Raw genomic sequence first — 16,123 nt, 5'->3', positions numbered from 1 at the left:
GAAAAGAAAGAAAGAAAAACTCATTTGAACCCTGTAAACACAATTGCCAGGCTGCAAAGCCACCAGGCTCCTAATAGGACAAGTTTTTGCAAAATAGCAAAGGGATGGGGGTGGTGGGAAGGGAAGATTAAATAAACAACAACACAAAAAAGCAATGCAAATATATTAATGTCACTTAACTAAACATTTATAATGTTAAGTGGTAAATTTTATGTTATGTGCAACCTTTTGGTTTATAATATATATTGATGGGGAAAATGAGATATTTGGGAGGATGGGGGGGGCCTAGCAATCTGAATCTGTGCCAGAAACCTAATGTTCATTCTTGATAGCCTATAATTAAGTCACTGTCCCTTTCTCCACAATCTGGCCTTGCAAGACCTATTTATCTAAGTGCTACTCTCATTTTACAGAGGCCATAAGCCATGAACAATCCCCAGAGGGGGTTATCAGCGTTTGCACCAGGCCAGGCCTTTAGGTGTGGTCTCACCGCCCCTATCCCAACACGTGGGGCTTTTTGCAAAGCCTGAGAAAGGTCCGGAAGTCCCATCCCATACTGGGGGACAAAGAAACCAAAGGGTATAAAGTAAGGTGACCAGACATCCCGCTTTTGGCGGGACAGTCCCGATTTTTAACAATTTGTCCCGCATCCCGCAGCGTTTTAAAAAAGTCCCGATTTTTGGAAAGAATGCACGACAAGCTAGGGAATGGCAGGAGAACGGGAAGGGAATATATGGTTTTTGGCGGCCATGTGGCTATTTAGCCAGGATATGAGTTTTATATTATTTTTGTTAATTTTATAATGTTAAACTTTAATAATAACAAATAATTGTTGAGAACTGATTATCTAGAACTGCTTATCAAAGTTCGCATTGTTGATCAGTTGTTAGAATTCGACCACCATTGTTTGGACTTAATGAACAATGGCATTTTTTGGGATTGACAACGACAAAAACATTTTGTAACTGTCTCTCAGACGATACACATGGGTGCTAGTAAGCTAGTTAAACAAGTGATGTCATTACAAATCAGCTATTCAGATAATTTAGGTAAGTAATTTATTTATTTATTTCATAAATACATAAATTTTCTTGAATTTAGCAGACAGTACTCGTATTATTTATATTTTATAGTGGCAGCAAAAAGTCTAGCGCCGGCCTTGAAAGTGACACTTATGACTTATGTTATGGCAAATTCATGACCTTTTAAACAACGATAGCAATCTACTAAAAAAATTCACTCAAATGAGAAATATGCCAAAGAATAAAATAATACTATACATAATTTTTTATTTTTTATATTTGTAAATTGTACTTATGTTGAAATTTTAAAAAATATATTACAATGCTATTTTGCGTTCTATAGAAAATTTTTGTTGCTCCATATTAAATTTTTAATCAAGAACCCCCCCCCCCCGCCCCCGTCAATGGTGTCCCACTTTACCAATGTTAAAATCTGGTCACCTTAGCATAAAGGGAATGCTTCCTTCTTATTGGCTTGCTCAGGATTTGGAGAGAAACAGTCTCCCCTGAGTCACTGTACTGGTACATGTGAAACATCTGAAAATAAATGGGTTTTTCCTGTGTCTCTGGTACTCCTGCATATTTTTTGGTCGCCTGGTAAATTCTGTAACAATATATTTGGTCATTCAGATGACAAGAATATATTTCTCAGATATACTTGGTCTTCAGCCACAGTTCCTGGCTCAAAGCTCTCCAACTACTCATGATACCTTAAGTGATGAGAGCAACAATGGTGTCTCTTGTTATGTTAATGAGGTGACTTTTGGAAACAACCCCAGGGTAGGGGCTGGTTGTAACTGGAAACCATGTGGTTTGAGGTTTAGAACATTCAGTCCTACCCCAGTTTCCAAGGAGGGGAGAAGGGCTTGAGGCTGAATCAATGGACAGTGGTCAAAGACTTAGTCAATCATGATTATGTAATGACGCCTTCAAAAGAACCCGAAAGAACAGCTCTTAGACCCTTTTTGGAGAGCTTCCATCTACAGGAACCAGAATGCTACCATATGCTGGGTATCAGCCCCATGAGGCTCGAAGCTCCTGTATTCGGGACCCCCCACCACATACCTCTTCGTCTCACTATTGATTCCTATCCTTTAATGTCCTTAGTAATAAATCCATAATTTAAGTGAGTAAATGGGTTTTCTTGAGTTTTGTGAGCCATTCTACCAAATTAATTAAACCCAAGGAGGAGGGTCATGGGAACCTCTGATTTGTAGCTGTTCGGAACAACCTGGTATCTGAAGTGGAGGGTGGTCTTGTGGGAATGAGCCCTTCCCTGTGGAATCTGATTCTGTCTCTGGGTAAATGGTGCCAGAGTTTAGTTACATTCTTGGACACCCTGCTGGCGTCAGGGAATTGCTTGGTGGTGTGGGGAAGCCTGTACACACAAGATGGAATTTGGTCTGAGAATCCTTTCATTATGTATATTTTATCACAATTTTTTAAAAAGAATACATTAAGGTCTGATTTGAAGTAGATTCAACTGGTAAGGTATATATTCAGATTAGCTATTGAGTTTTCAGCTTTTCTGAAACATTTCATAAAGATGTGAGCATAATTTATTAATAGGAACATTTATAATTATACTTAACAGCAACTTTTTCTCAGAGGGTAATTTATTGCATGTTTAATAATTCTTCTAATGTAGCCTATGTTTAGTTTTCAAGTATCCAGAAATCATGCCTCATCTAAACAACAGTTTAAAAGTAAAGTAGTCATTAGATTCAAAGAAAAAAGAAGCTAGAATTAAGTGAGGTTGCTAGTAATTCTGGTATTTATGCAAATTTGTGATAAATCAGCTATGAGCACAAATCGCCCCAACAGTAAGCACCATCCTGGAAATTGTGCAAAATATATTTAAAAATTGTCCCCATAGTTCCTGGGAAGAGCCACAGTTTTCCTTAAAATGCAGTGGAAGACATATGATAATAAAGCATTCTACAAATAGAATTTTTCTACTTTAAAATAATTTTCTAATCATACAAAGAAAGCAAGAAAAAAAATTTTTTCAGGATTCAAATTCCATATCCAGTTTTCTCAATTCACTTTAAAAATCTCACTTACCCTTCTAGTGTTTTCAAGGATTTTGGGATCAGGTTTTCCATAGTTGGGTGGATTGGCATATGGGTCATATCCAAGTTTGGCCAGCATGGGTGCAATCACTGCCATGTCTTGTAAAACATCTGGAGGTATTTTCCCAACCCATTTTGATAGAGCTGCCACATTGACTGGCTTGATGACTTGATCTGTTGATCTCTCCACTCTGGAAACAATAGAATATGAATAAATATTTATTTAAAATACAAAAAAAAAATAGTGTTCAAAGACCACTGAGAATTATTTTTGATAACTTTAAAAATTTTAAGTGTCTCCATTATAATGTGGGCACTGATCAGGCTTAACAGTATTTACCAGCAATTGTTTAATATTCTAAATTTGACAGCAATAATTGTCAACCTCAGATTTCTAGAAATAGGAAAAAGGATGAGCTGATACCATCTGCACAAAATGTGCTGACATTTTAATTACAATGTTCGGAAAAAATACAACTGCTTAGAAAAACAGCTAGTCAACTTACTTGAAATGCACCAAAAAGAAAAAAGATGGGGCTGATGAATGACTAGATGGACAAATGTGATAAAGCAAATCCAGCAAAATCTTAATTCTATAAATGTAAAATGTTAATTGTATAAGACAGTGGGTATAATTCTTTCCATTCTTTGTACATTTGAAAATTTTCATAATAAAACACTGGAGAGAACCATGATCCACTAAGAATGCATAATATTCATTTGTTCTATTTTTCTGCTGACTTCCTAAAGAACTGTACTTTCTAAGGAAGAAAAAGAGGTGCTGTTTCTGACTTTTAATATCCTAATACAGTGGTCGGCAAACTGCGGCTTGCAAGCCACAATGCGGCTTGTGAGCCGTGGTTTGCCACTCTGTTGACTAATGAGTTTGCTGACCACTGTCCTAATATATAAAAAGCCAGGGGCCATCATGACCGAAACAACCAGATGCACTTGGTAAATATAGCACACATTCTCTTTTACAAGTAGGGGAGTTTAGTTAGGGCTGACCCAACGACTGAACAGCAGGCTGTGTGGGGCAACCAGGCCGGCAGGGGGGGCAGTTGGGGGTGACCAGGCCGGCAGAGGGGGGCAGTTGGGGGTGACCAGAGCAGCGGGTAGGGGAGGGGTGTCAGTAAGGGGTGACCAGGCTGGCAGTGGGGGGCGAGTTAGGGGCAACCAGCTCGGCAGGGGGGGCAGTTGGGGGTGATCAGGCTGGCAGGCAGAGGTGGTTAGGGGTGATCAGGCTGGCAGGGGGGGCAATCAGGCAGGCAGGCAGGTGAGCAGTTAGGAGCCAGCAGTCCTGGATTGTGAGAGGGATGTCCGACTGCCGGTTTTTTAAACTGACAGTCAGTCATCCCTTGAGGGGTCTCGGATTGGAGAGGGTGCAGGCTGGGCGAATTTCGTGCACCAGGCCTCGAGTTACAAAATAAATGTGTTCTACCTCTTAACCTAGAAACCTACTTTAAGCTTTTATTGACTATATTCACTATATTTTACTAAACAACTCATAATCTAAGGAAAAATATAATATAAAGTGACATCTAGATACAAATGGGTTCTGAATTCAGATTTTGGCCAAATGACTATAAAACAAATGTGCTTAAGAGAGTTATACTAGTATATCATAATACCTAAGTCATTCAAACATGGTATTCAAACAAAGGTAACAATCCTTTTTCTTTAAGTATGTGGCCTCTCACTGCAGATAATCACTATCTGATGAGGAATCCCTCAAAGGGGCTACCTACCTAAAAAAACAGACAAGAGAAAATAAAATTATTCTTCCCTGGAATTCTGTGAGGCCACTAGCTCCAGGTTTTTTTCCTGCCTCAATAACCAATTCTTTTTTCCTCACTTAAAAATTTCTTTAGGACTCCACTTAACCCACAGCTCTCTTCACTCTACACATTTCCCCCGGATAGGTTCACCTCTAATGATCCTTGCTTGACTTTCTTTTCTTTCTTTTTTTTTTTTGAGAGAGGAAGTGGGGGAAGGTGAGAGAGAGAGAGAAAATATCGATGTGAGAGGGAAACATCAATCAGTTGCCTCCCCCATATGGCCTGACCAGTAATTGAACCCATCACCTTTTGTTGTACAAGACAACTCTCCAATCAACTGAGCCAGGGCATTTACTTGACTTTCTTTACCTGCATAGAGAACATCCTGGTCCTGGCCAGTTTTGGCTCAGTTGGTTGGGTGTAGTCCCATGTACCAAAGGGTTGCTGCTTTGATTTCTGGTCAGGCTCATGCCTGGATTACTACAAAAGCCTTGTTATTTCATTGCATTTAAATAGTTGGCTTTCAGGCCTAACTACCTAACATTCCACCAGAATATAAGGAAATTCCATGATTCCATGTCTTGTTAATCTCTCTATCACCAGCACTAGCACATGAACATAAAATAGGTACTCAAAAATGTTTATTAAATAAATAACAAAAAAACTTTTCATGGAATAAAAAACCTACAAATTTAATTTGTACAAGCATGTTCAAGAGAAGTCAAGGATCATTCATACCTTTATAAGGAGATCAACTGACACAAGATGAAATAACTAGAGAATATTCAGGTGCAAACTGAATGATATTTACTGTGGATGTGTTAGGAATGTTAGAGAATGAGAGCCATGTCTGCAGAAATAAACATCTCCAGCATAAAAAAAGGTTTATAGTAAACAAAGAAAAAAATTTTCTGTTCATCCTATGTCAGGTACTTTGCATATGATATCTCATTTAAACCTTAAAACCTTAAGAGAAAGATATTATCAGTCCTCAGTTTTCAAATGTGTCAACTGAAACTCAGATAGTAAGTTACCCAGAATCACAGAATCTAGAAATAATGAAGTTGGAATTGGAATCCATATCTATCTGACTCCAAAGTCCCCACTCAGTTTCTCTATTGCCATATTATTATCTTAATCATTATATTCTATGCCTCCCTGAAAACCTTGGCCTTTTTCTCTGAGTAGAGTGAGCAAGTTGGTTTGCCACAATGGTAAGATCATATAGATGAACTATACATATAATCCGTATAGATTGTGCTGTGCTGGTACTGCTTAACAGCCTGCTCTCCAGGGAAGAAAAGTCCAGGATTTGTTGCACTTACTGATGACAATGGTGGGAAAACTCCCACCATGGCTGATTTCAGCCTACCAACATGAAGTCACCAACTGCAGAGTTGGGAAGAGATGCACAAAATGAGCTTTCTGCAGCTGGGGCAAGCCAGCTCCGGCAGACCACTGGATAGCTACAGGGCCACGGTCTCTTGTCCCAATTTTTGAAACCCAAAAAGCTCTAAGAACTAAACATATTCCTGTAACTCATTTAGTAGTGAAACAGGAGCTGAACTTACTGGAATGTATAGTCTTTATTCTACTTGATATAAATAGTCATACTTTTGGATGAAGAAGTATTAATGTGTTTGCTTACAGATTGTTGATCCAGAACCAACAGAATATCTATAATAATAAAAGTGTAATATGCTAATTAGACTGGACAGCCGAACGACCTTCCGGACGTCCTTCTGGACAACCTTCTGGATGAAGCCGGGGATGCAAGGGCTGAGGCAAGCCACCATGGCTGCGAGGGCCAAGACCCTTGCACGAATTTTGTGCATCAGGCCTCTAGTGTTATATAAATGTGTTATGTAAACACAAGAGGTCTGGTACACGAAATTCGTGCACTTGGGGTGGGGTCCCTCAGGCCGACTTGCGCCCTCTCGTAGTCCAGGAGCCCTCGGGGGATGTCCAACTGCCAGCTTAGGCCCATTCAGGCCCAGAGGGAACAGGCCTAAACCAGCAGTTGGACATTCTTAGCGCTGCCACAGTAGTATGAGAGGCTCCTGCCACCACCACTGCACTCACCAGCTGAGAGCCTGGCTTCTGGTTGACCGGTGCTCCCCCTGTGGGAGTGCACTGACCACCAGGGGGTAGCTCCTGTGTTGAGCGTCTGCCCCCTGGTGGTCAGTGCACATCATAGTGAGCGGTTGAGTGGCCTTAGCATATCATTAGCATATTACACTTTGATTGATTGAACGGACAACCGGATGACTGGACACTTAGCATATTAGGCTTTTATTATATAGGATATGATCTTTCTAAAATCCAAAACTTTCTGAATTCTGAAACATATCTGTGTTAGGCATTGGAGCCACACATAAGGTCTTGTATGCCATGACTAGGAAGTTGGCTTTATCTTGACAATGTTGGTGGATGATAGAAGGGTTTTAATTATAAGAGTGATATGACAGAATATCATTATCAGCATTCAGTGCTAATAACTATGGGAAAATCCCATTGAAAGATGGGACAACCAGGATCAGGAAAAACAATACAGATGTTCAAGTATATATTGGATGAGTTGAGAAATTATTAAAGTTTCAACTAGAGCAAATGAAACAGAGATAGAAGGAAGAAAATCTCTATAGATTTTTAAAAGAGACACTTATAAGACTTGTTGGCCAATTAGATATGGGGGGAAGAAGGGAAAGGAATCTAGATGAACTCAGATTTGACTTAAAGGACTGAATGGATGGTGTTATCATTCATTGTAATAGAGAACATGGAGGAAAAACATAACGTTGCTTTGTTTGTTTCAGGTGTAGTGAACAAAGAAAAAGGTAAATTGATAGTAGTCAGAAAGATACCAAACGTCTAAAGAAAAATTAGAGACTGGAATGTAGTATGTGCTCAGTAAGAAATATCTATTGTTATTTTTTTCATCCAGATTATAGCACTGGCTCATAAGTAAAGTGAAAGCCACCATTTACCACTAGGATTGAAGAAATGATTTAAAATAAAGCCCAACCATCTCTTGTCTGAGAGAGAACTCTAAAATAAAAGAATTTGTTAAGGCTTTGTTATATAACCACTAAATCACAAGATCCACCAGCAGCAAATGTAGTTACTAGGGACTCCTTAGGAGAAGAACTTGGAAGCCTATTGCATGTCAATCAGGTGCTTCTCATTAAGACAGTAGTAATGGCATTTTATATTTAGTGAGCATAAAATTCAAATTAAACATTTCTTGAACACACACTATGTGTCAGACCAAGGGTTAGATACTAAAGATGCAAAGATGACTGACTGGGCCACAGCCTTCCTCTCAAGAAGACCAGAATCCAGAACAATAGATAACATAGAAACATGGTTAATATACAGCATGATAAATGTAATGACAAAGGTTAGAAACCGTATTATGGGAATGCAGGTGACAGAACTAGGCTAATTCTTCTCCTGGGTGAGGACACGTGAGTCAGGGTAAATTACCACGTAGCTAAGGCAAGAGTTAGCAATCTATGAGTTACAGGCCAAATCTAGTCCCACTGCCTGTCTGGCCTTGGAGTAAGAATGGCCTTTACATTTTTAAGTAGTTTTTTTTTTTAATAAAAAGAATAATATTTTATAACACATGAATCACATAACATGAAATTTCAATGTCATAAAGTTTTATTGGAACACAGCCACGCTCGTGTGTTTACATACTGTCTATGGCTGCTCTTGTCTGCAATGACAGAGTTTAGTAGTTGAAAGACCCTATGGTTCCCAAAACCTAAAAGATTTACTTTTACAGAAAAAAAGTGTCAACCCTGATCTAAGAATGGCACATGAGAGTAAAGGATGTACTGAGGCTACTTGGGTGAGGAGTGTGAGGGGGAAAGTGTTTACTTTGCATTTATCAGGTTCAAGAAAGGTATCTGTTGGTCTATAAGGATGGATAAGTAAAATAAAATGAAATCCTATATAATAAAGAGGTAATATACAAATTGATATTAACGGCAGAATGACCGAGAACAACCCGTTGCTATAATGTGCACTGACCACCAGGGGGCAGACACTCAAAGCAGGAGCTGCCCTCTGGTGGTCTGTGCACTTCCACAGGGGGAGCGCTGTTCAGCCAGAAGCTGGCTCATAGTCGGACACTAAGGATGTCCAACTACCGGGGAGTGGGCCTAAGCTAAGGTGACCAGACGTCCCGCTTTTGGCGGGACAGTCCCAATTTTTAACAATTTGTCCCACGTCCCGCGGCGTTTTAAAAAAGTCCCGATTTTTGGAAAGAATGCACGACAAGCTAGGGAATGGCAGGAGAACGGGAAGGGAATATACGGTTTCGGCGGCCATGTGGCTGTTTAGCCAGGATATGAGTTTTATATTATTTTTGTTAATTTTATAATGTTAAACTTTAATAATAACAAATAATTGTTGAGAACTGATTATCGAGAACTGCTTATCAAAGTTCGCATTGTTGATCAGTTGTTGGAATTCGACCACCATTGTTTGGACTTAATGAACAATGGCATTTTTTGGGATTGGCAACGACGAAAACATTTTGTAACTGTGTCTCAGATGATACACATCGTACTGCGTGCTAGTAAGCTAGTTAAACAAGTGATGTCATTACAAATCAGCTATTCAGATAATTTAGGTAAGTAATTTATTTATTTATTTCATAAATACATAAATTTTCTTGAATTTAGCAGACAGTACTCGTATTATTTATATTTTATAGTGGCAGCAAAAAGTCTAGCGCCGGCCTTGAAAGTGACACTTACGACTTATGTTATGGCAAATTCATGACCTTTTAAACAACGACAGCAATCTACTAAAAAAATTCACTCAAATGAGAAATATGCCAAAGAATTAAATAATACTATACATAATTTTTTATTTATTATATTTGTAAATTGTACTTATGTTGAAATTTAAAAAAATATATTACAATACTATTTTTGCGTTCTATGAAAATTTTTGTTGCTCCATATAGACCAAATTTTTCATCAAGAACCTCCCCATCCTCCTCCCCGCCCCCGTCAATGGTGTCCCACTTTACCAATGTTAAAATCTGGTCACCTTAGCCTAAGCCTTTAGTCGGACATCCCCCAAGGGCTCCCAGGCTGCCAGAGGGATGTCTGACTGCCAGCTTAGGCCCAATCCTGCAGGCCTAAGCTGGCAGGTGGGCATCCCCTGAGGGGTCCTAGACTGTGAGAGAGCGCAGAATGGGCTGAGGGACCCCCTCCCCCCAGTGTACGAATTTTCATGCACTGGGCCTCTAGTAGAAAATAAAAAGCAATCCTTCAGGAGGTCATTGTCTGTTGGTGAACCACAGGAACTTTCCTACTCTTTTTTAAAAATACGTTTTTATTGATTTTAGAGAGAGAGGGAGAGGAATAAAGAGATAGAAACATCTCTCTTCCACTGGCTGCCTCTTGCACACCCCTACTGGGGATCAAGCCCGCAACCCCAGACTTGTGCCCTGACTGGGAATAGAACCATAGACCTCTTGGTTCATGGGTTGACGCTCAACTACTGACCCACACTGGCTGGGCCAAACTTTCTACTCTTAAGAGCTGAGTTCCAAATCAATTCTTTGGGCTCACCTTTCCTCTCTTCCCATGGGTTCTAGTTACTTAGCTTGGCTTTTTCTAAGAGGAAGCAAGATGTAGTTGGGATAATACAGACCTGGAAGTTGGGCCTGTGTGATCTCACTTTGTGATCTAAGAAAACTGATCCTCAGTGACTGGGGATATTGACCACTAGCAGGTAGAAACACAGTTTCAAAAAGATTGTTCAAATGCAGAGATTGGGAAACTATGACTCAAATCTTGTCTGCTGCCTGATTAATAAATTAAGATTTACAGGAAAACAGCCACACCTACTTGTTTCTGCACTGTCTACGGTTGCTTTTGTTCTACAATATCAGAGCTGAACAGTTACGGCAGAAATCATGTGGCCTGTAAAGCCAAAAATATCTGACCCTTTACAGAACAAGTTTGCCATTCTGTATTCAAAAGGATACAGTGATTAGAAAGAAATGAGCCTGGCCCAGAGAGCCTGATTTTCTTTTTAGACAACAACCTGCAGGCTGGATGGAGCTCATCAAATCTCTCTTATTCCTTTGGTCCTTCCAGAAATTAACCAACACTTAGGTCTGAAGTGTACTAGGGTATAAACTAGTCACCATTCCAGTATCTTTGAGTCTCCCTGGGACCTTAAAACATGACAGGCTGGTATGTTTCAAAATCTACAGCCCAGGCACAGCACTGCAGGCACCTGGGAATCTGTAGGTTCTCCCCCATTGTAAGTGCCCAGGCTTCCTTCCCACTGTAGCATTCATAGCAGAAGGCACTCCTCCTCGGAGAATGGGGACAATGCCAAGGTCTGGAATGACTGAGATGAATATAATCCTCCAAGACACTCATTTTAAAAGCATGGATCTTCCATGAGTCTTAATTGAACACTTACAGCTAGGCCGGCTGCCAAACCACAGGTGTGAATCATAATACACAGTAACTACAGGAAACCAAATCCTCTGCACTAAAGCATCAGGACCAGAATGGACATGCAAAAAGGCATGTGTAAAAGAGGGCATATTCTATATGGCTAGAGTTATTACAGTAAAGCTAAAGATGAAATACCATTATATCAGGTTTTCAAAGATTATTTCACTTCTAGAAAATGCTCGTTTTGTCTTATGAAAAAGGATCTAAAAATGTACATACAACAGAAATTCAATTTTGTAAAAATGGGTTGTATATGAATTATATATATATATATATATGTATGTATATATACATATATATATATATATATGCATAGAATTATACCAAAATGCTAACAATGACAGTGATATGACTAAGTGTGATTTTTATTTTCTTAGTCACTCAGAAGTCTAATAAGTATATCTGAAGCTCAACATAGTCCAAACTAAACTCCTGATCTTCCCCCAAATCTACTATTTTCGTAGCCCCTCCGATCTCAGTTGAAAACAAATTCATTCTTCATGTGTAGGATTAAACAAAATAAAACTGGAATTGTCTTTTGACTACTCTCTTTTTCTCATATTCCACATCCAATCCATCAAAAATCTTATCAACTATACCTCAAAATATATTCAAATGTCATCACTTCTCATGAACTCCACTGCCATTCCAATATTATCCAAGCCAATATTATCTCTTGCCTTGATTTCTACAATATTCTTCTAATAGTCTCCCTACTTCTTCCTTGGTATCCTTGTGGTCTACTCTCAGTACGTAAGCCAGATACAGCCTTTAAAAACACAAGTCATATCATGTCTCTTGGGAAGATATGATAAGGAACCAACTCATTATTTTGAAAACTACCAAGTAAAGAACAAGAATCAAGTATTTACCAGTATTTATCATTCGATTTTCCTATGTGAACAGTAAATCTGGGTACTAAATAGTAGATGCAGGGAGTATCACTTTATAAAAGTTTTCCAACTAATATATAGAAAGGAAATTGGATTAGAATATCAAAATGTAGGATCCAACAAATTGATGAATCTAGGCACCAAGGATCATGGCTGCCAAAATCACAAAAAGAAAGACTACACAAAAAGGACAGCCTTGCCAAGTCGAATCTTGAGTCTGATTAATTCTCTGGATTCATGAAGTACAGAATTCAAAAGAATACATGGACAGTCAGCAGTTTAATTGCAAAAATTTTGCAATCAGCTAAATTAAGTTTGTAAATAACTTTACAGGCTAAATGACCCAGACACTTCTAAAATTAAAGAATCTGATACCTCTGGCTGGTTTGGCTCAATGGATAGAGCATCGGCCCGAGACTGAAGGGTGGTCACGGGTTCAGTTCTGGTCAAGACCATGTACCTCTGTTGCATGCTTTACTCTTGGCCCTGGTCAGGGGTGAGTGTGGGAGGCAATCACTTGATGTATCTTTCTCACATTGAGGTTTCTCTCTGTGTCTCTCCCCCTTCCTTCCACTCACTCTAAAAATCAATGGGAAAATGTCCTCAGGTAAGGATTAACACCAACAACAAAAAGAACATGATAAAGAAAGAAACTGATTCAGAGAAACTTACAACATCAAATTATTTTTAACTAGAGGCCTGGTGCATGAAATTCATGCGGGGGGAGAATGGGAGGGGTTTAGGTCCCCTCAGCCCAGCCTGCACCCTCTCCAATCAAGGACCCCTTGGGGGATGTCCGATTGCCAGTTTAGGCCCGATCCTGGGGGTCTAAACCGGCAATCAGACATCCCTCTCACAATCTGGGAACATTGGCTCCTAACTGCTCACCTGCCTGACTGCCTGATCACCCCTAACTGTCCCCCGTGCTGGCCTGGTTGCCCCCAGCTGCCTACCTCCGCTGCCCTGGTCGCCCCTAACTGCCCCCTGCCGGCCTGGTCACCCCTTACTGCCAAGGTCTGGAATGACTGAGATGAATATAATCCTCCCATTTTAAAAGCATGGATCTTCCATGAGTCTTAATTGAACACTTACAGCTAGGCCGGCTGCCAAACCACAGGTGAGAATCATAATGCCAGCCTGGGTCCCCCCCAACTGCCCTTCCCTGCAGGCCCGGTTACCCCCAACTTCCCTCCTCTGCTGGCCTGGTCCTTCCCAACTGCCCTCTCCTGCTGGCCTGATTGCCCACAACTGCCCTCCCTTGCAGGCCTGGTCCCTCCCAACTACCCTCCCCTGCTGGCCATCTTGTGGTGGCCATCTTGTGTCCACATGGGGGCAGGATCTTTGACCACATGGGGGCAGCCATCTTGTGTGTTGGAGTGATGGTCAATCTGCATATTACTCTTTTATTAGATAGGATAGAGGCCTGGTGCATGGGTGGGGGGCAGCTGGTTTGCCCTGAAGGGTGTCCCAGATCAGGGTGGGGGTTCCCTTGGGGTGTGGGGCGGCCTGGGCAAGGGGCCTGTGGTGGTTTGCAGGCCGGCCATGCCCCCCTGGTGACCCAAGCGGAGGCCCTGGTATCTGGAATTTATTTATCTTCTACAATTGAAACTTTGTAGCCTTGAGTGGAGCCAAGCCTTCTGCTCGCTCCATGGCAGCAATCATTTCTGTTTAGATTTATTTATCTTCTATAATCGAAACTTTGTAGCCTTAAGTGGAGGCCAAGACAGGCCAAGGCTGAAGAAGCTTGGCTTCCTCCATTGCCAGGGGCAACCCTAGCCTCCTGCTCTCTCCAGCTCCATGGCTGCTGCCATTTTTGTTGGGATTTATTTATCTTCTATCATTGAAACTTTGTAGCATTGAGTGGAGGCCTGGGCCGGCAAGGGCAGGTGGAAAGCTTAGCTTCCTCCATTGTCAGGGAAACCCAAGCCTCCCTCCTGCTCTCTGTGGCTGCAGCCATCTTGGTTGGGTTTATTTGCATATTTGCTCCTGATTGGCTGGTGGGTGTATCGGAGGTACGGTCAATTTGCATATTACTCTTTTATTAGATAGGATGTACTTTCATGTAGTATTATCATAGAATTATTTTAATTTCAATCTGTGACTATCACTATTATATACAGTATGTGATATACATTACCTTTTTATTGATCATCTTAAATCACCAATTTTGGTTTTTATTTATCTTTCTACTATTTTTATCCACTGAGCCAAACCGGTTTTGGCTCTTTCTACTATTTTTACCTATTTTATTAATTTCAGCTTTTAACTGCATTGATGTTAGAATCCTATGATTCTTGGCCCTGGCTGGGTAGCTCAGTTGATTAGAACATTGTCCTAATACATCAAGGTTGTGGGTTTGATCCCCAGTCAGGGCAAATACAAAAACCAATCAATGAATGCATAACTAAGTGGAACAACAAATTGATGTTTCTCTCTGTAATCAATTAATTTTTTAAAAATTTAAAAAAGAATCCTATTACTACTTTGTGTAAAATTCCATTGTCCTAAATTCCTTTTTATTTGGGCCTATTTCTTACTCTTTTTTTTTTCTGACTTATCAAGACAGATCAATCTTGATTCACATGCAAGGAGGATTTATTATTAAAGGAGCGCGAAGGGTCTCATTAGAAAGGGTAATGGAGCTTCACTAGCAGCATTAAACGGGAGGTTCCAGAAGGTATGTGCAGTGAAGGTTAAAGTATGGCTAAACAAGAAAAGTAGCTACTTAAGCCGAAACCGGTTTGGCTCAGTGGATAGAGCGTAGGCCTGTGGACTGAAAGGTCCCAGGTTCGATTCCGGTCAAGGGCATGTACCTTGGTTGCGGGCACATCCCCAGTGGGGGGTGTGCAGGAGGCAGCTGATCGATGTTTCTCTATCATTGATGTTTCTAACTCTCTATCCCTCTCTCTTCCTCTCTGTAAAAAAATCAATAAAAAATATATTTTTTAAAAAAAGTAGCTACTTAATGTAAACTCACTGCAACATGTAGAATGTGTGCGCACATTCCTGCTCCACTCCCACCTTTAATACTTGTCCCACAAAGGCAGGAATTTTTGTCTCTTTTGTTCACTGCTCTATCACGAGTGCCTACAATGGTGCCAAGCACATAACAGAAGCTCAATAAATATTTGTTGAATAAATGAAGAAACTGGAGAAATCTGTTTCTAATTTTTCAGATAAAAATCAACATTTCTAGCTTTAGATTAATAGCTAGTACAAAGTCAAGAAAAAAAAATCCCTCTCCTCCCTGATTAACTTTCCTCTCCTCTGTGCCCTGGTCATGTCCCAGTCCTTATTCTTCAGTTCCTTGAACATTCTGGGATGAAAGCAGCTCTGTTGTGGTTTTGTCTCTCGTTTTATTTTCTCTGTGTAGCAACATCTTGGCATTTGACCAGCCCTTGCATTCTTTGCAAGGAACAGATTTCATTTGGTTTTTGTGGCCTACAAGTAGTTATAAAAACACTGGCACTTCAATTTCTCAAAAGTTTTCTCACTTGCTCATTCTGCCTTGATCCTCCAGTGGGAAATAAGAGAACCAAGCTGCTTTAATGTTGCTAATAATTGCCCTTAATCCATTATAGACTTCAAAAATATCATTTGTGACAAATTATTTAAATATTACCTAAAATCAAATAGTGTAATCAGCAGATTCATTGTCAGACCTAGTTATGTTTTTACTCAAAGGTAAATCATTTTAACATGTTATACCTGAAGGCTTTTAGCAGTTTCAAATAATGAAACTTGGTTGAATTTCCTTCCAGAATGACTGCATAGTATTATTTATCTCTGATTTAAACATTGATAGAGCAATCTTTATATATAAAAGCCTAAGTGACCGAACAACCTAACACCCAGTCAACT

The 16,123-nt window shown here is 40.1% G+C and overlaps 1 protein-coding gene across 4 annotated transcripts in view; it reads right to left on the bottom strand.

Moving 5' to 3' along the window:
- Positions 1-16,123, bottom strand: part of TPST1 (tyrosylprotein sulfotransferase 1) — a 77,094-nt gene that overhangs the window by 19,865 nt on the left and 41,106 nt on the right. For all 4 annotated transcript variants that reach the window (XM_054714809.1, XM_008141513.3, XM_054714808.1 and 1 more), the window contains exon 3: positions 3,087-3,285. In XM_054714809.1, the coding sequence (XP_054570784.1) occupies positions 3,087-3,285 (199 nt within the window). The remainder of the gene's footprint in view (positions 1-3,086; positions 3,286-16,123) is intronic.

Source organism: Eptesicus fuscus, chromosome 4, assembly GCF_027574615.1.
Source record: "Eptesicus fuscus isolate TK198812 chromosome 4, DD_ASM_mEF_20220401, whole genome shotgun sequence".
NCBI classification, from domain to species: Eukaryota; Metazoa; Chordata; class Mammalia; order Chiroptera; family Vespertilionidae; genus Eptesicus; species Eptesicus fuscus.
Note: the sequence above shows the minus strand (reverse complement) of the source record. Positions and strands in the feature narration are given on the sequence as shown.